The sequence below is a fragment of the Pristiophorus japonicus genome, chromosome 1 (genome assembly GCF_044704955.1).
Source record: "Pristiophorus japonicus isolate sPriJap1 chromosome 1, sPriJap1.hap1, whole genome shotgun sequence".
Taxonomy (NCBI): domain Eukaryota; kingdom Metazoa; phylum Chordata; class Chondrichthyes; family Pristiophoridae; genus Pristiophorus; species Pristiophorus japonicus.
This window is the reverse complement of record NC_091977.1, coordinates 542,421,635-542,448,998: the sequence shown is the minus strand read 5'-3', so window position 1 is coordinate 542,448,998 and position 27,364 is coordinate 542,421,635. Positions and strand designations below refer to the sequence as shown.

The window sequence follows — 27,364 nt, the reverse complement described above, 5'->3', positions numbered from 1 at the left end:
ACTTTGGTGCTTAGTGAGTGATGGGCCATTATCAGACCCATGTGTATTCCGTGATTGGACTAATGGCCCTGAGTCTGGGACATAACTCGGTCTTTGTGTTGGGAAAAAACTGGCTCCTCTTCGGCTGGCTAGGCGAGTGGATTCATTCTTCTGCTTCTCTTCTGAGCTGGAGGTCAGAAGTGCCTTTGCATTAGAGTGGCTTTCTAATCTGGTTACTGGCTTCATGTTAATGAGTGCCTCGGGAAAAATAGAGTATGAGAGGAAGCTTGCAGGGAACATAAAAACTGACTGCAAAAGCATCTATAGCTATGTGAAGGGAAAAAGATTAGTGAAGACAAACATAGGTCCCTTGCAGTTGGATTCAAGTGAATTTATAATGGGGAACAAAGAAATGGGAGACCAAGTGAACAAATACTTTGGTTCTGTCTTCACAAAGTAAGACATAAATAACCTCTGGAAATACTAGGTGACCGAAGGTCTAGCGAGAAGGAGGAACTGAAGGAAATCGTTATTAGTCAGGAAATTGTGTTGGGGAAATTGATGGGATTGAAGGCAGATAAATCCCCAGGGCCTGATAGTCAGCATCCCAGAGTACTTAAGGAAGTGGCCCTAGAAATAATTGGTGGTCATTTTCCAACATTCTATAGACTCCGGATCAGTTCCTACGGACTGGAGGGTAGCTAATGTAACCTTACTTTTAAAAAAATGAGTGAGTGAGAAAACGGGTAATTATAGACCGGTTAGCCTGACATCGGTAGTGGGGAAAATGTTGGAATCAATTATTAAAATGTAATAGCAGCGCATTTGGAGAGCAGTGACAGGATCGGTCCAAGTCAGCATGGATTTATGAAAGGGACAAATCATGCTTGACAAATCTTCTGGAATTTTTTGAGGATGTAACTAGTAGAGTGGACAAGGGAGAACCAGTGGATGTGGTGTATTTGGACTTTCAAAAGGCCTTTGACAAGGTCCCACACAAGAGATTAGTGTGCAAAATTAAAGCACATGGTATTGGAGGTAATATATTGACGTGGATAGAGAACTGGTTGGCAGACAGGAAGCAGAGAGTGCGAATAAACGGGTCGTTTTCAGAATGGCAGGCAGTGACTAGTGGAGTGTCGCAGGGTTCTGTGTTGGGACCTCAGCTATTTACAATATACATCAATGATTTGGATGAAGGAATTGAGTGTAATATCTCCAAGTTTGCAGATGACACTAAACTGGGTGGTGGTGTGAGGGGGACGCTAAGAGGCTGCAGGGTGACTTGGACAGGTTAGGTGAGTGGGCAAATGCATGGCAGATGCAGTATAATGTGGATAAATGTGAGGTTATCCACTTTGATGGCAAAAACAGGAAGGCAGAATATTATCCAAATGGTGACAGATTAGGAAAAGGGGAGGTGCAACGAGACCTGGGTGTCATGGTACATCAGTCATTGAAGGTTGGCATGCAGGTACAGCAGGTGGTGAAGAAAGCAAATGGCATGTTGGCCTTCATAGCGAGAGGATTTGAGTATAAGAGCAGGGAAGTCTTACTGCAGTTGTACAGGGCCTTAGTGACGCCTCACCTGGAATATTGTGTTCAGTTTTGGTCTCCTAATCTGAGGAAGGACATTCTTGCTATTGAGGGAGTGCAGCGAAGGTTCACCAGACTGATTCCCGGGATGGCAGGACTGACATATGAAGAAAGACTGGATCAACTGGGCCTGTATTCACTGGAGTTTAGAAGAATGAGAGGGGATCTCATAGAAATATATAAAATTCTGACAGAATTGGACAGGTTAGATGCAGGAAGAATGTTCCCGATGTTGGGGAAGTCCAGAACCAGGGGACACAGTCTAAGGATAAGGGGTAAGCCATTTAGGACCGAGATGAGGAGAAACTTCTTCACCCAGAGAGTGGTGAACCTGTGGAATTCTCTACCACAGAAAGTTGTTGATGCCAGTTCATTCGATATATTCAAAAGGCAGTTAGATATGGCCCTTACGGCTAAAGGGATCAAGGGGTATGGAGAGAAAGCAGGAAAGGGGTACTGAGGGAATGATCAGCCATGATCTTGTTGAATGGTGGTGCAGGCTTGAAGGGCCGAATGGCCTACTCCTGCACCTATTTTCTATGTTTCTATGTTTCTTTCCCTGAGCCCCTTTGTCAATGGCCCCTCTTCCTTTTGCTGGGACTGGCGGGTGAATCCGTACATCGTGCATTTTGTCACAGCCAACCTCCATGTGGTCCGTAGAGTTTTAACAAACCAGCTTTTTCACGTATCTGCACAGGGTGATCCCATCACAGGGAAAATACCCTCAGAAAAAAACCCATAAATATTCTGGACTGAGTACATTCTTTAAACAGAGACTTTGCGATCTCTTCAGTCCCCCGTTTGATGCTTTTTCCGTAAAGCAACTCGACGAGAGAGCAAAGGTCAAAGTCTCGCACAAGTGAAGCTTGTTCACTGATTCTCCGTTTTAAAACCCCAGAACTGTACCCCTTACTGCGTGGCACAATTCCCTTCTACAGAGTCAAGGCATCAGCGAAAATGGCTTCTTCACACATTCAAACGCTTGGACTAATCCACGAGACGTTACAAAAAAGTCACCGCGCACATCGCACAATACAGAGTGTGAAACTCTAACCAGAACATAACACACTTGCTTACAGAACATCACAAGTTTTGGCAGGAAGAAGCCATCATCAACATACATCAATGACACCTCTCCGGGTCGATCGAACGCCCCTTGCCACTGCGCTCGGAGCATCTGGCTCCATCGCCTGCAGCTGGTGTACAACGAGTAGCCTACAAGCAACAATTGTATGATAACTAATGCATGGGAACAGACACAGATCCAGGGAAGAATCTCTACACTCAGGCCGATATCCCACCACGCTGGCGAGGCAATCCCCTTGATCTCCTCCCCCAGTCCTACTGTCTTTTGCTCTGAAAAGTAAAAATGTTTCTGGGAGAGCTCGACGGCCTTTATTAACTCAGTGAGGTGTTCCGGCGGAAAAGGGATTGGGTAGCCGAAATGCTCCACATAGTCCAGGAGATGCGTGAAGGTGGCGTTCACGGTGAGGTGAATGGCCGAGGGTTCGGGGATGGGAGTAATTTGCTCTGGTGCCACTCGAACCTCAGCCTTGGGTTTGAAACAGAAACTGCTGTCGTTCACCGGACACCACATGTCCTGGCTGTACCGGTAGTGGAGCGCACTTGTGGTGACACAGTGTGTCCCACTGCCCACGTATGCTACCTGTGGAGGGACATGATCTGCTGCCATCACTTCCACGGTGCAATTGATAGGTTCCGCGCCTGCAGAAGCAAACCCGCATTCTGATCGGGCAAAACCATTCAAGTGCTGGGGGCACAGTATTACGTGTGCACCCCGGCTCTGACATCCGGAGAGGTCAGTGCCTGTCATAGCATGCTCCCACTTTATGACAAACGGCGGGACCGCTTTAAAACGAACATGCAGTCCTCCACAAATGACCCCGATATTCTCAACCCTGTATACCGGTGCTGGCTGGGGTGACCCGCCCATTACCAGCATCCTCACTACAATTCCCATCACTGTATGGTTGGACCGCCCGCAATCTACAGGGACAGTGTAGGCCTCAGAGGCTAAACAATGCTGGCACGGGCTGAATGAATTGCTCTACTGGTGCAGCGCGGTGAGATGCTTGTTGCTTGTCCATGAAAGGACGTGACCTTGCCTCAGGTTCTCCAGGTTACTGCAACCCTCACCCAGCAACCATGCTCCATACAACACGCACACCTCATTCCGGGCAACCTGCTCCGAGGCGTTCCTGTCCTCCCGTATCAAATCATTAACAGTTTTAGCGTGCCTCTCCAGCTCCGCAATAACCTCCTTTAAATGAATGGTCATTGCCTGGTCGTCATGAAGCTCTGAACCCACCACTGTGTTCTCTGCCCCTAGAATCTTACGCAGTTGGTTCTTTAACCCAGTGATCTGTATTTGGAGTTGTACGCTATCCATACATTAACAATACCCGTTCTTGTACTGAACGCTGTGGCCACATCGTTCCAGGTCCATCATCTCTGCCGCCCGGACCCCACACTATTCCCAACATTCAGACCATAAAGCTGTTCTTTATCTATATTTCCATAGTCCAGTTCATAAAATTCCTGAAACAACACTTTTAACAGAGCTTCATAAAGCTTCTCCGTCTTCGGGCATCACACAGGCAGGTGGACTTCAGTCAGGTTCACGATCACGGATGCCACAGAGTGGTGCACGTTCTGAAACAAAACTGTGAGTAGGGATTAACACCAACCCATTCCCTGGACCCCTGGTGTTGGTGGGACACCTATCTCCAGCTGTCTGTACCATCGGGGCTCGGGGCGGGGGCTTCCTGGTGTATGAGATGAGCTTTCGTGGCGTTGATGGTGTTCGGGGGATTTGGGATCAGACAGGAGTCCACACTCTGATCCCAACCGATCCCACCCCTGGCATCTTGCCATCGCCGGCTAAACGCGATCGACACACCCGTTGGGCAGATCTTTTCCGACCCCCACATACACATATAATATAAATCCCTTCCTCGGATTCCCACCACTTATCCCAACACACATTCACCGCTCCCTGAGAACCCGTGACCATCCGGTACGTGTCGTTACTTAGTCTTTCCCAACCAGCTGTCTGGTCCCCTGTGCCCACACTCATTTCCTGAGCCACCGCCATCTTCCCAGTGGAATGTGTCCCCTACAGCTAAGGCGCACCCGTTTACCCTCTGTTACCCGAACCCGGGAGGTGGTGACCCCTATTCTCGGGCATGGGATGGACGCTTCACTATAGGTGAACTTGTCATGGCTGGAATACCGCGTGCAATTCCACCCCAGCCATCCTGGCCATGTCCCCTCATGGAGATAGGCGCTCGCCCCATCCTTCGAGCCACCTCCAGTGGTCACGGTCGGTCCAATCCCACCGGTGCAGCCAAAAACAACCGATTCCTCAATGTCATCGAAACATAGAAAATAGGTGCAGGAGTAGGCCATTCGGCCCTTCGAGCCTGCACCGCCATTCAATAAGATCATGGCTGATCATTCCCTCAGTACCCCTTTCCTGCTTTCTCTCCATACCCCTTGATCCCTTTAACCGTAAGGCCCATATCTAACTCCCTCTTGAATATATCCAATGAACTGGCATCAACAACTCTCTGCGGCAGGGAATTCCACAGGTTCACAACTCTCTGAGTGAAGAGGTTTCTCCTTATCTCCAACACTTCAGAGAGGTGGGAGTGTGAGCAGCAGGGAGTCCGGGGATGTCGGAGAGGCCTATAAAGACCCAACGCGTCGGAGAGGTGGGAGTGTGAGCAGCAGGGAGTCCGGGGATGTCGGAGAGGCCTATAAAGGCCCAACGCATCGGAGAGGTGGGAGTGTGAGCAGCAGGGAGTCCGGGGATGTCGGAGAGGCCTATAAAGGCCCAACGCGTCGGAGAGGTGGGAGTGTGAGCAGCAGGGAGTCCGGGGATGTCGGAGAGGCCTATAAAGGCCCAACACGTCGGAGAAGTGGGAGTGTGAGCAGCAGGGAGTCCGGGGATGTCGGATTGGCCTATAAAGGCCCAACACATCGGAGAGGTGGGAGTGTGAGCAGCAGTGAGTCCGGGGATGTCGGAGAGGCCTATAAAGGCCCAACGCGTCGGAGAGGTGGGAGTGTGAGCAGCAGGGAGTCCGGGGATGTCGGATTGGCCTATAAAGGCCCAACACATCGGAGAGGTGGGAGTGTGAGCAGCAGGGAGTCCGGGGATGAGTCGAGAGGTCTATAAAGACCCAACGCGTCGGAGAGGTGGGAGTGTGAGCAGCAGTGAGTCCGGGGATGTCGGAGAGGCCTATAAAGACCCAACGCGTCGGAGAGGTGGGAGTGTGAGCAGCAGGGAGTCCGGGGATGTCGGAGAGGCCTATAAAGGCCCAACGCGTCGGAGAGGTGGGAGTGTGAGCAGCAGGGAGTCCGGGGATGTCGGAGAGGCCTATAAAGGCCCAACCGGTGCAGCTGCAGTAGGGTGAGAAGGCAAAAGAGAAGTAGAAAGAAATCGAAAGGTGACGTCACAGCCAAGGGGCTATGTGATTGGCTGGAGATTGGTAAGTAGTTTTTCTTTTTCTTTTCTTTATCAGTAAGTAACATTTAGCATTGTTGTTGCCAAATTAAGTTTATCTCGGGGTTAAGACATGGCAGGAGAGCTCGGACACGTGTTATGCTCCTCCTGTACTATGTGGGAAGTCAGGGACGCTTCCAGTGTCCCGAACGACTACGTGTGCGGGAAGTGCATCCGCCTCCAGCTCCTGACGGACCGCATTGTGGCACTGGAGCTGCGGGTGGACTTACTCTGGAGCATCCACGATGCTGAGAATGACGTGAGTAGCACGTTTAGTGAGTTGGTCTTACCGCAGGGAAAGGGTCCACAGCCAGATAGGGAATGGAAGACCAGCAGGAAGAGCAGTGCAGGGAAGGTAGTGCAGGGGTCCCCTGCGGTCATCCCCCTGCAAAACAGATACACCGCTTTGAGTACTGTTGAGGGGGCTGACTCATCAGGGGAGGGCAGCAGCAGCCAAGTTCATGGCACCGTGGCTGGCTCTGCTGCACAGGAGGGCAGGAAAAAGAGTGGGAGAGCTATCGTGATAGGGGATTCAATTGTAAGGGGAATAGATAGGTGTTTCTGCGGCCGCAACCGAGACTCCAGGATGGTATGTTGACTTCCTGGTGCAGGGCATTCTGAAAAGGGAGGGTGAACAGCCAGTTGTCATGGTGCATATAGATACCAACGGTGGAGGTACAAAAAAAGGGATGAGGTCCTACAAGACGAATTTAGGGAGCTAGGAGCTAAATTAAAAAGGAGGACCTCAAAAGTAGTAATCTCAGGATTGCTACCAGTGCCAAATGCTAGTCAGAGTAGGAATCGCAGGATAGCTCAGATGAATACGTAGCTTGAGGAGTGGTGCAGCAGGGAGGGATTCAAATTCCTGGGGCATTGGAACCGGTTCTGGGGGAGGTGGGACCAGTACAAACCGGACGGTCTGCACCTGGGCAGGACCGGAACCAATGTCCTAGGGGGAGTGTTTGCTAGTGCTGTTGGGGAGGGGTTAAACTAATATGGAAGGGGGATGGGAACCTATGCAGGAAGACAGAGGGAAGTAGAATGGGGGCAGAAGCAAAAGATAGAAAGAAGAAAAGTAAAAGTGGAGGGCAGAGAAACCTAAGGCAAAAAGCAAAAAGGGCCACATTACAGCAAAATTATAAAGGGGTAAAGTGTGTTAGAAAGACAGGCCTGAAGGCTCTGTGCCTCAATGCGAGGAGTATTCGCAATAAGGTGGACGAATTAACTGCGCATATAGCTGTTAACGGATATGATGTAATTGGCTCCACGGAGACATGGCTCCAGGGTGACCAAGGCTGGGAACTCAACATCCAGGGGTATTCAACATTTAGGAAGGATAGACAGAAAGGAAAAGGAGGTGGGGTGGCGTTGCTGGTTAAAGAGGAAATTAACGCAATAGTAAGGAGGGACATTAGCCTGGATGATGTGGAATCGGTATGGGTGGAACTGTGGAATACCAAAAGGCAGAAAACACTAGTGGGAGTTGTGGACAGACCACCAAACAGTAATAGTAAGGTTGGGGACAGCATCAAACAAGAAATTAGGGATGCATGCAATAAAGGTACAGCAGTTATCATGGGCGACTTTAATCTATATATTGATTGGGCTAACCAAACTGGTAGCAATGCGATGGAGGAGGTTTTCCTGGAGTGTATTAGGGATGGTTTTCTACACCAATATATCGAGGAACCAACTAGAGGGCTGGCCATCCTAGACTGGGTGATATATAATGAGAAAGGACTAATTAGCAATCTTGTTGTGCGTGGCCCCTTGGAGAAGAGTGACCATAATATGGTAGAATTCTTCATTAAGATGGAGAGTGACACAGTTAATTCAGAGACGAGGGTCCTGAACTTAAGGAAAGGTAACTTCGAAGATTTGAGGCGTGAATTGGCTAGAATAGACTGGCAAATGAAAGTTAAAGAGTTGACAGTGGATAGGCAATGGCAAACATTTAAAGATCACATGGATAAACTTCAACAATTGTACATCCCTGTCTGGAGTAAAAATAAAATGGGGAAGGTGGCTCAACTGTGGCAAACAAGGGAAATTAAGGATAGTGTTAATACCAAGGAAGAGGCATATAAATTGGCCAGAAAAAGCAGCAGAGCTGAGGACTGGGAGAAATTTAGAATTCAGCAGAGGAGGACAAAGGGTTTAATTAGGAGGGGGAAAATAGAGTACGAGAAGAAGCTTGCCGGGAACATAAAAACTGACTGCAAAAGCTTCTATAGATATGTGAAGAGAAAAAGATTAGTGAAAACAAACATAGGTCCCTTGCAGTCAGAATCAGGTGAATTTATAATGGGGAACAAAGAAATGGCAGACCAATTGAACAAATACTTTGGTTCTGTCTTCACAAAGGAAGTTACAAATAAACTTCTGGAAGTACTAGGTGACCGAGGGTCCAGTGAGAATGAAGAACTGAAGGATATCCTTCTCAGGCGGGAAATTGTGTTGGGGAAATTGATGGGATTGAAGGCCGATAAATCTCCGGGGCCTGATAGTCTGCATCCCAGAGTACTTAAGGAAGTGGCCCTAGAAATAGTGGTTGCATTGGTGATCATTTTCCAACAGTTTATCGACTCTGGATTAGTTCCTATGGACTGGAGGGTAGCTAATGTAACCCCACTTTTTAAAAAGGGAGGTAGAGAGAAAGCAGGTAATTATAGACCAGTTAGCCTGACATCGGTAGTGGGGAAAATGTTGGAATCAATCATTAAGGATGAAATAGCAGCGCATTTGGAAAGCAGTGACAGGATCAGTCCAAGTCAGCATGGATTTATGAAAGGGAAATCATGCTTGACAAATCTTCTGGAATTTTTTGAGGATGTAACTAGTAGAGTGGACAAGGGAGAACCAGTGGATGTGGTGTATTTGGACTTTCAAAAGGCTTTTGACACGGTCCCGCACAAGAGATTGGTGTGCAAAATCAAAGCACATGGTATTGGGAGTAATGGACTGACGTGGGTAGAGAACTGGTTGGCAGACAGAAAGCGGAGAGTCGGGATAAACGGGTCCTTTTCAGAATGGGAGACAGTGACTAGTGGAATGCCGCAGGGCTCAGTGCTGGGACCCCAGCTATTTACAATATACATTAATGATTTGGATGAAGGAATTGAGTGTAATATCTCCAAGTTTGCAGATGATACTAAGCTGGGTGGTGGTGTGAGCTGTGAGGGGGACGCTAAGAGGCTGCAGGGTGACTTGGACAGGTTAGGTGAGTGGGCAAATGCATGGCAGATGTATTATAATGTGGATAAATGTGAGGTTATCCACTTTGGGGGCAAAAACACAAAGGCAGAATATTATCTGAATGGCGGCAGATTAGGAGAAGGGGAGGTGCAACGAGACCTGAGTGTCATGGTACATCAGTCATTGAAAGTTGGCATGCAGGTACAGCAGGCGGTGAAGAAGGCAAATGGTATATTGGCCTTCATAGCTAGGGGATTTGAGTATAGGAGCAGGGAGGTCTTACTGCAATTGTACAGGGCCTTGGTGAGGCCACACCTGGAAACATAGAAACATAGAAACATAGAAAATAGGTGCAGGAGCAGGCCATTCAGCCCTTCTAGCCTGCACCGCCATTCAATGAGTTCATGGCTGAACATGAAACTTCAGTACCATCTTCCTGCTTTCTCGCCATAACCCTTGATCCCCCGAGTAGTAAGGACTTCATCTAACTCCCTTTTGAATATATTTAGTGAATTGGCCTCAACTACTTTCTGTGGTAGAGAATTCCACAGGTTCACCACTCTCTGGGTGAAGAAGTTTCTCCTCATCTCGGTCCTAAATGGCTTACCCCTTATCCTCAGACTGTGACCCCTGGTTCTGGACTTCCCCAACATTGGGAACAATCTTTCTGCATCTAACCTGTCTAAACCCGTCAGAATTTTAAACGTTTCTATGAGGTCCCCTCTCATTCTCTGAACTCCAGTGAATACAAGCCCAGTTGATCCAATCTTTCTTGATAGGTCAGTCCCGCCATCCCGGGAATCAGTCTGGTGAACCTTCGCTGCACTCCCTCAATAGCAAGAATGTCCTTCCTCAAGTTAGGAGACCAAAACTGTACACAATACTCCAGGTGTGGCCTCACCAAGGCCCTGTACAACTGTAGCAACACCTCCCTGCCCCTGTATTCAAATCCCCTCGCTATGAAGGCCAACATGCCATTTGCTTTCTTAACCGCCTGCTGTACCTGCATGCCAACCTTCAATGACTGATGTACCATGACACCCAGGTCTCGTTGCACCTTCCCTTTTCCTAATCTGTCACCATTCAGATAATAGTCTGTCTCTCTGTTTTTACCACCAAAGTGGATAATTTCACATTTATCCACATTATACTTCATCTGCCATGCATTTGCCCACTCACCTAACCTATCCAAGTCACTCTGCAGCCTCATAGCATCCTCCTCGCAGCTCACACTGCCACCCAACTTAGTATCATCCGCAAATTTGGAGATACTGCATTTAATCCCCTCGTCTAAATCATTAATGTACAATGTAAACAGCTGGGGCCCCAGCACAGAACCTTGCGGCACTCCACTAGTCACTGCCTGCCATTCTGAAAAGTACCCGTTTACTCCTACTCTTTGCTTCCTGTCTGACAACCAGTTCTCAATCCACGTCAGCACACTACCCCCAATCCCATGTGCTTTAACTTTGCACATTAATCTCTTGTGTGGGACCTTGTCGAAAGCCTTCTGAAAGTCCAAATATACCACATCAACTGGTTCTCCTTTGTCCACTTTACTGGAAACATCCTCAAAAAATTCCAGAAGATTTGTCAAGCATGATTTCCCTTTCACAAATCCATGCTGACTTGGACCTATCATGTCACCATTTTCCAGATGCACTGCTATGACATCCTTAATAATTGATTCCATCATTTTACCCACTACTGAGGTCAGGCTGACCGGTCTATAATTCCCTGTTTTCTCTCTCCCTCCTTTTTTAAAAAGTGGGGTTACATTGGCTACCCTCCACTCCATAGGAACTGATCCAGAGTCAATGGAATGTTGGAAAATGACTGTCAATGCATCCGCTATTTCCAAGGCCACCTCCTTAAGTACTCGAGGATGCAGTCCATCAGGCCCTGGGGATTTATCGGCTTTCAATCCCATCAATTTCCCCAACACAATTTCCCGACTAATAAAGATTTCCCTCAGTTCCCCCTCCTTACTAGACCCTCTGACCCCTTTTATATCCGGAAGGTTGTTTGTATCCTCCTTAGTGAATACCGAACCAAAGTACTTGTTCAATTGGTCTGCCATTTCTTTGTTCCCCGTTATGACTTCCCCTGATTCTGACTGCAGGGGACCTACGTTTGTCTTCACCAACCTTTTTCTCTTTACATACCTATAGAAACTTTTGCAATCCGCCTTAATGTTCCCTGCAAGTTTCTTCTCGTACTCCATTTTCCCTGCCCTAATCAAACCCTTTGTCCTCCTCTGCTGAGTTCTAAATTTCTCCCAGTCCCCAGGTTCGCTGCTATTTCTGGCCAATTTGTATGCCACTTCCTTGGCTTTAATACTATCCCTGATTTCCCTAGATAGCCACGGTTGAGCCACCTTCCCCTTTTTATTTTTACGCCAGACAGGAATGTACAATTGTTGTACTTCATCCATGCGGTCTCTAAATGTCTGCCATTGCCCATCCACAGTCAACCCCCTAAGTATCATTCGCCAATCTATCCTAGCCAATTCACGCCTCATACCTTCAAAGTTACCCTTCTTTAAGTTCTGGACCATGGTCTCTGAAATTACTGTTTCATTCTCCATCCTAATGCAGAATTCCACCATATTATGGTCACTCTTCCCCAAGGGGCCTCGCACAATGAGATTGCTAATTAATCCTCTCTCATTACACAACACCCAGTCTAAGATGGCCTCCCCCCTAGTTGGTTCCTCAACATATTGGTCTAGAAAACCATCCCTTATGCACTCCAGGAAATCCTCCTCCACCGTATTGCTTCCAGTTTGGCTAGCCCAATCTATGTGCATATTAAAGTCACCCATTATAACTGCTACACCTTTATTGCATGCACCCCTAATTTCCTGTTTGATGCCCTCCCCAACATCCCTATTACTGTTTGGAGGTCTGTACACAACTCCTACTAACGTTTTTTGCCCTTTGGTGTTCTGCAGCTCTACCCATATAGATTCCACATCATCCAAGCTAATGTCTTTCCTAACTATTGCATTAATCTCCTCTTTAACCAGCAATGCTACCCCACCTCCTTTTCCTTTTATTCTATCCTTCCTGAATGTTGAATACCCCTGAATGTTGAGTTCCCAGCCCTGATCATCCTGGAGCCACGTCTCCGTAATCCCAATCACATCATATTTGTTAACATCTATTTGCACAATTAATTCATCCACCTTATTGCGGATGCTCCTTGCATTAAGACACAAAGCCTTCAGGCTTGTTTTATTAACACCCTTTGTCCTTTTAGAATTTTGCTGTACAGTGGCCCTTTTTGTTATTTGCCTTGGGTTTCTCTGCCCTCCACTTTTCCTCATCTCCTTTCTGTCTTTTGCTTTTGTCTCCTTTTTGTTTCCCTCTGTCTCCCTGCATTGGTTCCCATCCCCCTGCCATATTAGTTTAAATCCTCCCCAACAGCACTAGCAAACACTCCCCCTCGGACATTGGTTCCAGTCCTGCCGAGGTGCAGACCGTCCGGTTTGTACTGGTCCCACCTCCCCCAGAACCGGTCCCAATGCCCCAGGAATTTGAATCCCTCCCTGCTGCACCACTGCTCAAGCCACGTATTCATCTGCGCTATCCTGCGATTCCTACTCTGACTAGCACGTGGCACTGGTAGCAATCCCGAGATTACTACTTTTGAGGTCCTACTTTTTAATTTAGCTCCTAGCTCCTTAAATTCGTTTCGTAGGACCTCATCCCTTTTTTTGCCTATGTCGTTGGTACCAATGTGCACCACGACAACTGGCTGTTCTCCCTCCCATTTCAGAATGTCCTGCACCCGCTCCGAGACATCCTTGACCCTTGCACCAGGGAGGCAACATACCATCCTGGAGTCTCGGTTGCAGCCGCAGAAACGCCTATCTATTCCCCTCACAATTGAATCCCCTATCACTATCGCTCTCCCACTCTTTTTCTTGCCCTCCTGTGCAGCAGAGCCAGCCACGGTGCCATGAACTTGGCTGCTGCTGCCCTCCCCTGATGAGTCATCCTCCCCAACAGTACTCAAAGCGGTGTATCTGTTTTGCAGGGGGTTGACCACAGGGGACCCCTGCACTACCTTCCTTGCTCTACTCTTCCTGCTAGTCTTCAATTCCCTATCTGGCTGTGGACCCTTTCCCTGCGGTAAGACCAACTCACTACACGTGATACTCACGTCATTCTCAGCATCGTGGATGCTCCAGAGTAAATCCACCCTCAGCTCCAATTCCGTAACGCGGACCGTCAGGAGCTGGAGGCGGATACACTTCCCGCACACATAGTCGTCAGGGACACCGGAAGCGTCCCTGAGTTCCCACATGGTACAGGAGGAGCATAACACCCGACCGAGCTCTCCTGCCATGTCTTAACCCTTAGATACACTTAAACTGGTAATAACAATGTTAAAAGTTACTGACCAATATAAGAAGAAAAAGAAAAACTACTCACCAATCACCAGCCAATCACTTACCCCCTAGGCTGTGACGTCACCTTTGTATCTTTGCCTTCTCCCTGTAGCTGCACCGGTACGCCTCTCGCCGACCCCGGACTCACGCTGCTCCGAGCTCCCACCTCCTCGACTGACTGCTCGAACTGCCCGAATCCCGCTGGCCTTTATAGGCCTCTCGCCGACCCCGGACTCGCGCTGCTCCGAGCTCCCGCCTCCTCGACTGACTGCTCGAACTGCCCGACTCCCGCTGGCCTTTATAGGCCTCTCGCCGACCCCGGACTCACGCTGCTCCGAGCTCCCGCCTCCTCGACTGACTGCTCGAACTGCTCGACTCCCGCTGGCCTTTATAGGCCTCTCGCCGACCCCGGACTCACGCTGCTCCGAGCTCCCACCTCCTCGAATATTGTGTACAGTTTTGGTCTCCTAATCTGAGGAAGGACGTTCTTGCTATTGAGGGAGTGCAGCGAAGGTTCACCAGACTGATTCCCAGGATGGCTGGACTGACATATGAGGAGAGACTGGATCAACTGGGCCTTTATACACTGGAGTTTAGAAGGATGAGAGGGGATCTCATCGAAACATATAAGATTCTGACGGGACGGGACAGGTTGGATGCGGGTAGAATGTTCCCGATGTTGGGGCAGTCCAGACCCAGGGAACACAGTCTAAGGATAAGGGGTAGGCCACTTAGGACGCCCCTGCGACTCGTGCTGGCTTTAATCATGACGATCAGGATTATTATGACTGACTTCATCTTGTCCTTGGCGTTCCCTGAAAACACACAGAAGACAACGTTGTCCTTGGGTGATGCCCCACTTTTCCAGACACAGCTACTTTGGTAACCGGAATATACAGACAAGCTGAGGCAACAGATAGGAGAGAAAGAAGTTATGGGCAGTGCCAACCATCTCTGGGTGGCCACACTCGGTCTCCTTGACCCTGGGCCTCAGGACTCCGGCTCCCTTCGTTCACCGGTGTGTAAGGAGGTGTCCACGGCGCCCTGGGCCGTGGGATCCTGGCAGTCCTCCTCACTCCTGCCCTGACAGGCAGAGCAGCTGGTCCCTCTGTGGGCTCCTCACAGTCCCAGATAATCCACACCTGTAGCGCAGCTCACCACCCCCTGCTGTTTCTTGCTCTTATCCGCTCTTTCCCCAGGGTTGAAAAGCTTGCACTGATTTATGTGAAAGCACTTAGTGCATCGAGGCAATTTGACCGCATATACCATCGGATTTCCCTCATCCATGATACTGTACAGTCCCATGTATAGCGCTTCAAATATCCCTACCCTGGAGAAGTTTCTGACCATTGCTTCATCTCCGACCTTCCACTCGAGGTGCCTTTGAGACTCGGGCAATAAACGATTTCTGCAATGTTGCTTCCCCATGTTACTGGCAGCCTGCCAATGGATCTGTTTGAGATGTGATCTCTTCAACTATTCCAACGCACTCCTGGCTGGCCTCCCACATTCTACCCAACGTAAACTAGAGGTGATCCAAAACTTGGCTGCCCCGTGTCCTAACTCACACCGAGTCCCGTTCACCCATCACCCCCTGTGCTCGCTGCCCCGTGTCCTAACTCACACCCAGTCCCACTCACCCATCACCCCCTGTGCTCACTGCCCCGTGTCCTAACTCACACCCAGTCCCACTCACCCATCACCCCCTGTGCTCACTGCCCCGTGTCCTAACTCACACCCAGTCCCACTCACCCATCACCCCCTGTGCTCACTGACTTACATTGGCTCCAGGTTAAGACACCCGGTCCTGCTTAATCAAAGTGTCCCTCCAAAAGTGCAACGCTCCCTCAGTACTGCCCCTCCGACAATGCGGCACTCCCTCAGTACTGCCCCTCCGACAGTGCAGTGCACCCTCAGTACTGCCCCTCCGACAGTGCGGCACTCCCTCAGTCCTGCCTCTCCGACAGTGCGGCGCTCCCTCAGTACTGCCCCTCCGACAGTGCGGCACTCCCTCAGTACTGCCCCTCCGACAGTGCGGCACTCCCTCAGTACTGCCTCTCCGACAGTGCGGCACTCCCTCAGTACTGCCCCTCCGACAGTGCGGCACTCCCTCAGTACTGCCCCTCCGACAGTGCGGCGCTCCCTCAGTACTGCCCCTCCGACAGTACGGTGCTCCCTCAGTACTGCCCCTCCGACAGTGCGGCGCTCCCTCAGTACTGCCCCTCCGACAGTGCGGCACTCCCTCAGTACTGCCCCTCCGACAGTGCGGCGCTCCCTCAGTACTACCCCTCCGACAGTGCGGTACTCCCTCAGTACTGCCCCTCCGACAGTGCGGTGCTCCCTCAGTACTGCCCCTCCGACAGTGCGGTACTCCCTCAGTACTGCCCCTCTGACAGTGCGGCACTCCCTCAGTACTGCCCCTCCGACAGTGCGGTACTCCCTCAGTACTGCCCCTCTGACAGTGCGGCACTCCCTCAGTACTGCCCCTCCGACAGTGCGGCACTCCCTCAGTACTGCCCCTCTGACAGTGAGGTACTCCCTCAGTACTGCCCCTCTGACAGTGCGGCACTCCCTCAGTACTGCCCCTCCGACAGTGCGGCACTCCCTCAGTACTGCCCCTCTGACAGTGAGGTACTCCCTCAGTACTGCCCCTCTGACAGTGCGGCACTCCCTCAGTACTGCCCCTCCGACAGTGCGGTACTCCCTCAGTACTGCCCCTCTGACAGTGCGGTGCTCCCTCAGTACTGCCCCTCTGACAGTGCGGTGCTCCCTCAGTACTGCCCCTCCGACAGTGCGGTGCTCCCTCAGTACTGCCCCTCCGACAGTGCGGTGCTCCTGTGAAGGGCCATGTGAGGTTTAACTACATTAAAGGCACTATTTAAATACAAGTTGTTCCTTGTTGGTGCTCTGTGCAAGGCAGGAAGGTGCCTGTATCGAGGGGAACGGTTCCGAGCCCGAGACACCACCTAACGGGGAATTGGGGAGAGGAGATTTCGGCCATTACACGGTCAAATCCCAACGGCGAATACTAATTCATCCTGGAAATAACTCACAAAAGGACAAAAATGTTTCTGTTTGAAAGTCTGGATAATGGCAAGAAAAAGTCAGCCCTCGAGCCAAACTTTTGTCGGTACCGAGTGCAAACCGCCCACCTACCCTCTCCTGGGGCGCTCCTCGCGTGAGGCCGCACTTCATTGGGGCTTGGGCAAGGTGGGGGGGGGGGGGAGAGAGGAAGGCAGGTGGAAGTTGGCAATAAATGAAATGATTGGGTTCTCTCCCTGTGATTGGGCTGAGCTCCACCCCCTGAGCTCAGTGGCTGGTGTTGGCCCCTCCCCCTGTGTCTGATTGGTTGGCTGACTCATGTGCTGGGAATGTGGGTGGGGCCTAGTGCTCTATAAGTGAAGGGGGTTGGAAGAGGGGAAGTATTGTGTGGGGTCTGGGACCAGGAGTTGGAGTTACATTCTCTGTCACAAGGTAGTGGGACTGGCTTTAACTTGCTGAAGGGTTGGTCTACAATGTGTTGTGTGGTTGGGCTCTGTGTCCTTGTGTCTCTATATTAATGGGGGCTTTCTCTTTCTGTGTTTCAGTCACTCCCTGCAGATTCTGAAACCATGGCTGATGATGAAATTGCAGCTCTGGTGGTGGACAATGGATCCGGGATGTGCAAGGCTGGGTTTGCTGGGGACGATGCTCCCAGGGCTGTGTTCCCCTCCATCGTGGGCCGGCCCCGACACCAGGTGAGTCTTTCAACTGGGACATTGGGTGGTCTTCCAATCTGGTCCTGGGAGGGGGGTCCTTGGTCCTCGGTCCTCTGGCTGTGTGGGAGGGGGGAGGGGATCTTGGTCCTCTGGCTGTGTGTGTGTGTGTGAGGGGGGGGGTCTTTGGTTGTGTGCGTACTAGTTTAGTGTAGGGAGAGAGAGGGAAAAGATTTTGTTCAGGAATAGCCCCTTCCCTCACGATTTGCGTGCAGGCTTTATGTTGCTTTGAGGGGCTGGCATTGAGCTTTCCTGTCTGGATGTACCTTCTGTCAGGATTCAGCAGGTTCACTGGGGTGGGAGGGAGTGCTGTGATGGTCGGGGGGGGGGGGTTGTGTATGTGGTTTGGTTTGAGGGTGGGTGGGGTGAGGGATGTGGGGTTGGGTGAGGGCAGGGGGGTTGCTGGGTGAGGGAGTTGGGTGAGGGGGGGGTGGGGAAGACGCGAGTGCAGTGGCTGACTCCCCCTGGCCATCTTTAGTTGCCCCATTGGGTGATGGGCGCTGATTCTAATTGGTCTGTTCACAAATGTAAGGCGTGTTTGAGAAAGATGTGATTGTACGAGAGAGGGTGCAGAGGAGGTTTACGAGGATGTTGCCTGGACTGGAGAATTTTAGCGATGAGGAAAGATTGGATAGGCTGGGGTTGTTTTCTTTGGAACAGAGGAGGCTGAGGGGAGACCTGATTGAGGTGTATAAAATTATGAGGGGCCTGGATAGAGTGGATAGGAAGGACCTATTTCCCTGAGCAGAGAGGTCAATAACCAGGGGGCATAGATTTAAAGTCATTAGTAGAAGGATTTGAGGAGACCCTTTTTCACCCAGAGGCGGGGGGGGGGGTCTGGAACTTGCTGCGTAAAAGGGTGGTAGAGGCAGGGACCCTCATTGTATTAAAGTACCTGGATGTTCACTTGAAGTGCCGTAACCTACAGGGCTACGGACCCAGAGCTGGAAAGTGGGATTGGGCTGGGTAGCTCTTGGCCGGCACAGACACGATGGGCTGAATGCTGTAGATTTCTTTGTGTTTCCAGGGAGATATTCTGGTCTTGCTGTGGCACGGGGTTTGATTGAACCTTGCTGCAACACAAGAGTACGGTGTTTAAAGTTTGTGTGAGGACCCAAGAACCAAATTGTCCCACTGCCAAGACACTTGAGGCTCGCACTGCAAAGACTGACTGCTTCACCAGAGCTGACTTGGCTCCAAGTTAAGCCGCCTGTTGGCCAGGGTATTTGATTCATCTCTGTCCCTCGCCCTCCAGGTTTCTGCCCTGGAACCCCTCCCGCTCCCCCTTCAATGTTTAGATGCTAACCCTGCTTTGTTCATCAAGTAATGTAACGGAGTACTGTTGGCATAAGTGTGACCTTACTCCTTTATTCTAACTCGAGTGTTGGTACCGAATGGGAGGCCTGCTTGTATAGTGCTCCCAAGGGATGCTGGGATCCCTTGGGACTCCAATATGTATGCCCTCTGGTGGTGGTCTGATACACATTACATAGGGTTACATACATAACAAGCCCTTTATTGGAGAAGTGAAGGATCGAACGTCAGCCGCTTAGAATCTTTCCACCCCCCCCCCCCCCCCCCCCCCCCCCCCCCGGGGCCTGTTTCGTGTCCCACTCATGTGCAACGGTTGCTAACCTTGCCAATGATGCCAATGGATAAGTGTGCCTCTTGCGTTGTGTGGGGAATGGTTTAATTGTCTCATCGCCTGGACTCTAACCCATCAGACCATCCAAGGTCTGAATTTTCTCTCTTCCCCTCCCTCTCTCTGATCTCGCAGTAAGCTCAACCCAAGAGCTTCATGGTTCCTGTTGCAATGGAATTCGAGCCAACGCCCAGATCTGGGCGTGTACCATCCACATCGTGAGGGAGCAGAATTTGAATCCTCCTGATCATCGAATCATACTGTTATGTCTGTAATGCACTTACAAATGACTCCATGAGGCAATGTGTTCTACTCAAACTGTAGTGACCTTGGTCCTTTTATTTGTAACTCCAGAGAGGCACAAGTGTGGTGGGCAGCCTTTTATACTGGGCCCTGAACAGCTATGCAGGTCTCCCACCATAGAACCCTCTGGTGGACAACTCTAGCCACAGGGACAAGAAACCCCAGTCTCCACCAGTTGCACCCTCTAGTGGTGCCAGCATAGTATATACACAGTGTAAACCTCATTGATAGTACATCAGGTAACAAGTCTCCATCTTGTGCAACTATACAGTGACTACACACAGTATATCTAGTCTACATATATAACGCATAGAATGATACGGCACAGAAGGAGGCCACTTGGCCCATTGTGCCTGTGCTGCCTCTTTGAGTCACTCCATTAATCCCCCTCACCCTGCTCTTTCCCTGGAAACTTTCACATTGTCATCCCCATCAAGTATTAACCAATTCCCTGTTGAAAGTTATTATTGATTCTGCTTCCAAAGCCCTTTCAGTTAGATTGTTCCTGATCACCAATCTTGCTTATTTAAGAAAGTATACACTTGCTTTGGAGGCAGTTCAGAGAAGGTTCACTAGGTTGATTCTGGAGATGAGGGGGTTGACTTATGAGGAAAGGTTGAGTAGGTTGGGCCTCTACTCATTGGAATTCAGAAGAATGAGAGGTGATCTTATTGAAACGTATAAGATTGAGGGGGCTTGACAAGGTGGATGCAGAGAGGATGTTTCCACTGATGGGGGAGACTAGAACTAGGGGGCATGGTCTTAGAATAAGGGGCCGCCCATTTAAAACTGAAATGAGGAAGAATTTCTTCTGAGGGTTGTAAATCTGTGGAATTCGCTGCCTCAGAGCTGTGGAGGCTGGTTCATTGAATACATTTTTAGACAGTTCCTTAACCGATAAGGGGTTATGGGGAGTGGGCAGGGAAGTGGACCTGAGTCCATGATCGGATCGTCCATGATCGTATTAACTGGCGGAGCAGGCTCGAGGGGCCGTATGGCCTACTCCTGCTCCTATTTCTTAATAACTCGCTGCGTTTATAGAATTTAAAACCACATTTGACTGAAGGCTCGAGGACCCGAAAGCACAGATTTGGTCATTGCCCAGGGAAGCAGAGGTTACATGGGGGCAAACCTTTGTGTGCAACGAGTGTTTTGGATTTGCCTGATGGGCAGTGCGTCAGATTGAATAATACTGAGCTGTGCTATTCTGTAATTCTCAGTGGTTCCTCTAATTCCTGTGGCATGTTTTATTCCCCGTTCTAGGGTGTGATGGTGGGAATGGGTCAGAAAGACAGTTATGTTGGTGATGAAGCCCAGAGCAAGAGAGGGATTCTGACCCTGAAGTACCCAATCGAACATGGGATTGTGACCAACTGGGATGACATGGAGAAGATCTGGCATCACACCTTCTACAATGAGCTGCGAGTGGCCCCAGAGGAGCATCCTGTTCTCCTCACAGAGGCACCCCTCAACCCCAAAGCCAACCGGGAGAAGATGACCCAGATCATGTTTGAGACCTTCAACACACCGGCCATGTACGTCGCCATTCAAGCTGTGCTGTCCTTGTACGCCTCTGGTCGCACAACTGGCATTGTGCTAGATTCTGGTGATGGTGTGTCCCACACTGTACCAATCTATGAAGGGTACGCCTTGCCTCATGCCATCCTGCGTCTAGACCTGGCTGGCCGGGATCTCACTGACTATTTGATGAAGATCCTCACTGAACGTGGTTACTCCTTCACAACCACAGCCGAGAGGGAGATCGTGCGTGACATCAAGGAGAAACTTTCCTACGTGGCCCTAGATTTTGAATCTGAGATGCAGACGGCTGGCTCTTCCTCAACCTTGGAGAAAAGTTACGAGCTCCCCGATGGCCAAGTCATCACCATCGGCAATGAGCGTTTCAGATGCCCAGAAACCCTCTTCCAACCCTCCTTCATTGGGATGGAAGCTTGTGGACTCCACGAGACCTGTTACAACAGCATCATGAAATGTGATGTAGACATCAGGAAAGATCTGTACACCAACATGGTCTTGTCTGGTGGAACCACCATGTATCCTGGTATCGCTGATCGGATGCAGAAGGAAATCACAGCCTTGGCTCCGAGCACAATGAAGATTAAGATCATTGCTCCGCCCGAGAGGAAGTACTCAGTGTGGATCGGAGGATCCATCTTGGCTTCTCTCTCCACCTTCCAGCAAATGTGGATCAGTAAGCAGGAATATGATGAATCTGGGCCCTCCATAGTCCACCGCAAGTGCTTCTAAGATGCCGTCGGGATCGGAACTGATTTGGGCCTGTGTAATTTATACCTGAAATGTCCCCTTTCTTAAATTCTCAACAGATGCTGCCTGACCGGCTGATGGCTTTTCTGCATTTTCAGTTTGTTTTGGGCCGTTGCATGTTACTGAGATCATCAGTCTCGACTCTCTCAGGGTCTGCCTGTTGGCTTGGGTACAGGAAGAGTTAAAGGGATGGAACCCTTCACCAACCCTAATGTTTTATTGGAGCTGTAAAATTGTTGAGGCCTGAGTTACCTGGGAGAAATGGTTTGGTTTAGCCCTTTACTATCCTGCGAGACTGTAAATTGACCAAATGTCCATCTCATTCACTCTCTCCCATCCTGGTAGTCCAGAACAATAATGGGCCTTGGAGAAAGTGAAGGGTTCAAAGTTTGATTTTGGTAATATTGAATTGTTCAAACCCCCTCCCCCACTGGGTTTGTGGCCTTGTAGTCCCAACATCTCCTCCCCCTTGAGCAGGTCCAACATTCCTGGATGGTTTCCAGTCTGAGCCTTGGTTGGACCTTCATTGTACCTGAGTAAATTTGTCTTTTTGTGAGGCTTCATATTGAATGTCTGTCCCTCCTGAGACATTGCTGGAGTGATGGCAGGAGTCAGTGAGGGGCGATCGGGGCTTTGAATGGGATGGTGCTGGTTTATGGGGAAATGGTGGGATGGCTTCTCTCCTGGGAGCTGTTTGCTTCAAACCTCTGCTGGAACCCCTTGGTGTCAGTATCTTGTGTTGTATTTTCCACCTGACCAGCATTCTGCAACAGTTAATAAAATGTATTTGAACAATAAAATCATGTGTGTGTATAACTGCTTTCAATGGAATGAATGAATACTGAGTGCATGATTTTCTTTCCCATAGAATCATTCAGCACCAGGCCATTGTGCCCATCGAGCCTGTGCTGCCTGTTTGGGGTGCCACAGGGATCTGTGCTGGGACCCCAACTATTTACAATCTATATAAACTACTTGGAATAAGGGACTGAGTGTAACGTAGCCAAGTTTGCTGACGATACAAAGGTGGGAGGAAAAGCAATGTGTGAGGAGGACACAAGAAATCTGCAAAAGGACATAGACAGACTAAGTGAGTGGGCAAATATTTGGCAGATGGAGTATAATGTTGGAAAGTGTGAGGTCATGCATTTTGGCAGAAAAAAAAACAAAGACAAGTTATTAATTAAATAGAGAAAGATTGCAAAGTGCTGCAGTACAGTGGGACCTGGGGGTACTTGTGCATGAAACGCTAAAGGTTAGTATGCAGGTACAGCAAGTGATCAGGAAGGCCAATGGTATCTTGGCCTTTATTGCAAAGGGGATGGAGTATAAAAGCAGGGAAGTCTTGCTACAGCTATACAGGGTATTGGTGAGGCCACACCTGGAATACTGCGTGCAGTTTTGGTTTCCATATTTACGAAAGGATATACTTGCTTTGGAGGCAGTTCAGAGAAGGTTCACTCGGTTGATTCCGGAGATGAGGGGGTTGACTTATGAGGAAAGGTTGAGTAGGTTGGACCTCCAGTCATTGGAATTCAGAAGAATGAGAGGTGATTTTATCAAAATGTATAAGATTGAGGGGGCTTGACAAGGTGGATGCAGAGAGGATGTTTCCACTGATGGGGGAGACTAGAAAAAGGGGTGTTATGTATTTAACCCCTTGTAACCTGTATTACACCACCACCCGAGGGCCTACCTGTTGGGAGTCCCAAGGGATCCCAGCATCCCTTGGGATCACTGTATATAAGCAGGCCACCCATGACGTACCTGGAGTCTTATTAAAAGAGCTAAGGTCACATTTGCTCCTTGTTCCTAGTACGCAGTTTCAGCCTTTATTATGAGTGTAACAATTGGCGACGAGGTAATGAACAGCCGCACGAAAATGCAAAGAACAGTTGGTATCCTGGAGAAGTTCTCAGAAGGGGATGATTGGGAGGCCTTCGTGGAGAGACTCTAACAATATTTGTGAGCTGGAAGGGAATGAGAACGCTGCCAAATGAAGGGCGATCCTCCTTGCTCTCTGGGGCAACAACCTATGGCCTCATGAAGAATCTCCTAGCTCCGGTAAAACCAACAGCTAAATTCTTTGAAGAACTGTGTACGCTGGTCCGGGAGCACCTAAATCCTAAGGAAAGCGTTTTGATGGCGAGATATCGGTTCTACACGTGTCAACGGTCGGAGGGCCAGGAAGTGGCGAGCTGTGTCACCAAACTAAGGCGCCTCACAGGACATTGTGAGTTTGAGGGATTCCTGGAACAACTGCTTCGAGACTTTTTTGTACTGGGCATTGGCCATGAGGTAATCCTTCGCAAACTGTTGTTTGTTGAAACTCCAAATCTAAGTAAAGCCATAACGATGGCCCAGACATTTATGTCCACCAGCGACCACACCAAACAGATTTCGCAGAGTAAAGAGGTTTCGGCCAGTACTGTGCACAAAGTAACGTCGGTCTCGAGCAGGAATATACACGGCAGAACGTACACACCGGCTACTGCTGCCCGACCTCAGATGACCCAGAGTCCGCCATCAATCATTAATGTGAGGCAGTTAACACCTTGTTGGCGTTATGGAGGTGATCATCGGCCCCATCAATGCCGCTTCAAGCTCTATGTGTGCAACGACTGCAGAACAATGGGACACCTCCAGCGAATGTGCAGGTGAGCTGTAAACCCTGCAAACCACCATGTTGCAGAGGAAGATCGATCCACTGTGGATCAGGCTGACTTGGAGACTCGTACCGAGGAGGCAGAAAAATACGGGGCACACACATTCACCATCAATAATGTTGAAGGTTGAACTGAACGGAATTCCAGTATCTATGGAACTGGACACGGGTGCGAGTCAGTCCATAATGAGTAAAAAGGCCTTCAACAGGCTGTGGGGCAAATAGGCACACAGGCCCAAGCTCAGCCCCATTCATACCAAACTAAGGACTTACACCAAGGAACTAATCCCTGAAATTGGCAGTGCAGAAGTCAAGGTCTCCTATGATGGAGCAGTACACGAATGCCCGCTGTGGATTGTGCCAGGGGATGGCCCCGTATTGTTTGGCAGAAGCTGTCTGGGAAAAATCCGCTGAAACTGGGATGACATCCGAGCGCGCTCGTCCGTCGATGACCTCGTGCCCAGGTTCCAAGCAGGTTTCCATCATTGTTCAAGCCAGGCATTGGAAGCTTCTCGGGGGCGAAAGTGCAGATCCATTTGGTTCCCGGTACGCGACCCATCCACCACAAGGCACGGGTGGTACCGTATATGATGCGTGTGAAAGTGGAAATTGAGCTGGACAGGCTGCAGTGCCGGTGGAATTCAACGAGTGGGCCAGTCCGATTGTCGTCCTTAAAAGAGGACGGCACGCTTAGAATTTGTGGGGACTATAAAGTAACGATTAATCGTTTTTCGCTACAGGACCAGTACCCGCTACCCAAGGCCGACGACCTATTTGCGACCCTGGCTGGAGGGAAGACGTACACCAAGCTGGACCTGACCTCGGCCTACATGACGCAAGAGCTGGAGGATTCTTCGAAAGGCCTCACAACCACAGCCGAGAGGGAGATCGTGCGTGACATCAAGGAGAAACTTGCCTATGTGGCCCTAGATTTTGAATCTGAGATGCAGACGGCTGGCTCTTCCTCATCCTTGGAGAAAAGTTACGAGCTCCCTGATGGCCAAGTCATCAGATGCCCAGAAACCCTCTTCCAACCCTCCTTCATTGGGATGGAAGCTTCTGGGCTCCACGGGACCTGTTTCAACAGCATCATGAAATGTGATGTAGACATCAGGAAAGATCTGTACGCCAACACGGTCTTGTCTGGTGGAACCACCATGTACCCCGGTATCGCTGATCGGATGCAGAAGGAAATCACAGCCTTGGCTCCGAGCACAATGAAGATTAAGATCATTGCTCCGCCCGAGAGGAAGTATTCAGTGTGGATCCATCTTGGCTTCTCTCTCCACCTTCCAGCAAATGTGGATCAGTAAGCAGGAATAGGATGAGTCTGGGCCCTCCATAGTCCACCGCAAGTGCTTCTAAGGTGCCGTCGGGATCGGAACTGATCCCGGATTGGCCCGTTTACAATATCACCTTCGGTCTTCCCTTTTACACCAATGACTCAAAGGGTCTCTGCATGTCGGCTCCTGGGACAGGGGCTGCTGACTTGCTAATTCCATACCTTGGTCCCAGGAGGGTTTTTTAATCACAGGAAGATGGGCGGGGAGAGATGGTGGAGGGTTTGAGTCCTGGGTGTTGAGTATTTACAGGATAGTCACTTCTCCAGACTTCAAAAACAAAGTCCAGGAACAGCAAATACTGAGATATCTGATTAATATTGTTATTCGCCAAGTCAATGATACACATCCCATTACACGTAGTGCCCGTGAGGTTGCGACTGAACCTAACTTGTGTGCAACAGACTGATCAGAAATGCTTTGACATGTGCTCGTGACTTCACCAGTCAGTGTTGCCAGGGCTAGTCGCAGGCTCCAAGGAGCGTCTTGTATCTTTTATGGAGTTAATCACATGGTCCAAGCATGATAGTATTACATGCTCTGCATATGTCTAGTTCATACATGAGTATGTTAGCCCACTGAGATAAGGAGGAATTTCTTCTCTCAGAGGGTTGTAAATCTGTGGAATTCGCTGCCTCAGAGAGCTGTGGAAGCCGGGACATTGAATAAATTTAAAACAGAGATAGACAGTTTCTTAACCGATAAGGGGATAAGGGGTTATGGGGAGCGGGGCAGGGAAGTGGAACTGAGTCCATGATCGGATCAGCCATGATGGTATTAAATGGTGGAGCAGGCTCGAGGGGCCGTATGGCCGACTCCTGCTCCTATTTCTCACGTTGTAACATCACTGCATTGAGTCATGTCCATTAGGTAATCTCTTCTCTTCTTCTTAGACAGTTCCTCAGAGTCGACTCGCTTCCCACACTCACACCAGTTCTCAGGTGACTGAACAGTCCAATACGGGAATTACAGTCTCTGTCACAGGTGGGACAGACAGTGGTTGAGGGAAGGGGAGGGTGGGACTGGTTTGCCGCACGCTCCTTCCGCTGCCTGCGCTTGGTTTCTGCATGCGCTTGGTTTCTGCATGCTCTCGGTGACGAGACTCGAGGTGCTCAGCGCCCTCCCGGATGCACTTCCTCCACTTAGGGCGGTCTTTGGCCAGGGACTCCCAGGTGTCGGTGGGGATGTTGCACTTTATCAGGGAGGCTTTGAGGGTGTCCCTGTAACGTTTCCTCTGCCCACCTGGGGCTCACATGCCATGAAGAAGTTCCGAGTAGAGCGCTTGCTTTGGGAGTCTCGTGTCTGGCATGTGAACAATGTGGCCTGCCCAGCGGAGCTGATCGAGTGTGGTCAGTGCTTCGATGCTGGGGATGTTGGCCTGGTCGAGGACGCTAACGTTGGTGTGTCTGTCCTCCCAGGGGATTTGTAGGGTCTTGCAGAGACATCGTTGGTGGTATTTCTCCAGTGACTTGAGGTGTCTACTGTACATGGTCCATGTCTCTGAGCCATACAGGAGGGCGGGTATAATTACAGCCCTGTAGACCGTGAGCGAGACCATGTCAACCGCGAGGGTCTATGGAGCGTCCTCCTCCGTTTCGGATGCCCCCAAAAGTTCATCACCATCCTCTGCCCGCTCCATGACGACATGCAGGCCGTGATCCTTCCCAACGGATCCATCATAG

General features: G+C 50.0%; 3 protein-coding genes across 3 annotated transcripts in view; 2 read left to right on the top strand and 1 right to left on the bottom strand.

Moving 5' to 3' along the window:
• Positions 1–27,364, bottom strand: part of ankrd29 (ankyrin repeat domain 29) — a 1,085,233-nt gene that overhangs the window by 203,482 nt on the left and 854,387 nt on the right. The window lies entirely within an intron of this gene.
• Positions 17,121–22,477, top strand: LOC139278189 (actin, non-muscle 6.2-like). The gene is made up of 3 exons (XM_070896844.1): positions 17,121–17,165; positions 17,279–17,428; positions 20,655–22,477. The coding sequence occupies exons 2-3, from the start codon at positions 17,303–17,305 to the stop codon at positions 21,657–21,659; spliced, it is 1,131 nt and encodes a 376-aa protein (XP_070752945.1). The 5' UTR covers positions 17,121–17,165; positions 17,279–17,302; the 3' UTR covers positions 21,660–22,477.
• On the top strand, positions 25,210–25,680 carry LOC139260939 (actin, cytoskeletal 3-like). The gene is given in 2 exon segments (XM_070877047.1): positions 25,210–25,606; positions 25,608–25,680. Coding segments are annotated over 2 exon segments (378 nt in total). The 5' UTR covers positions 25,210–25,286; the 3' UTR covers positions 25,666–25,680.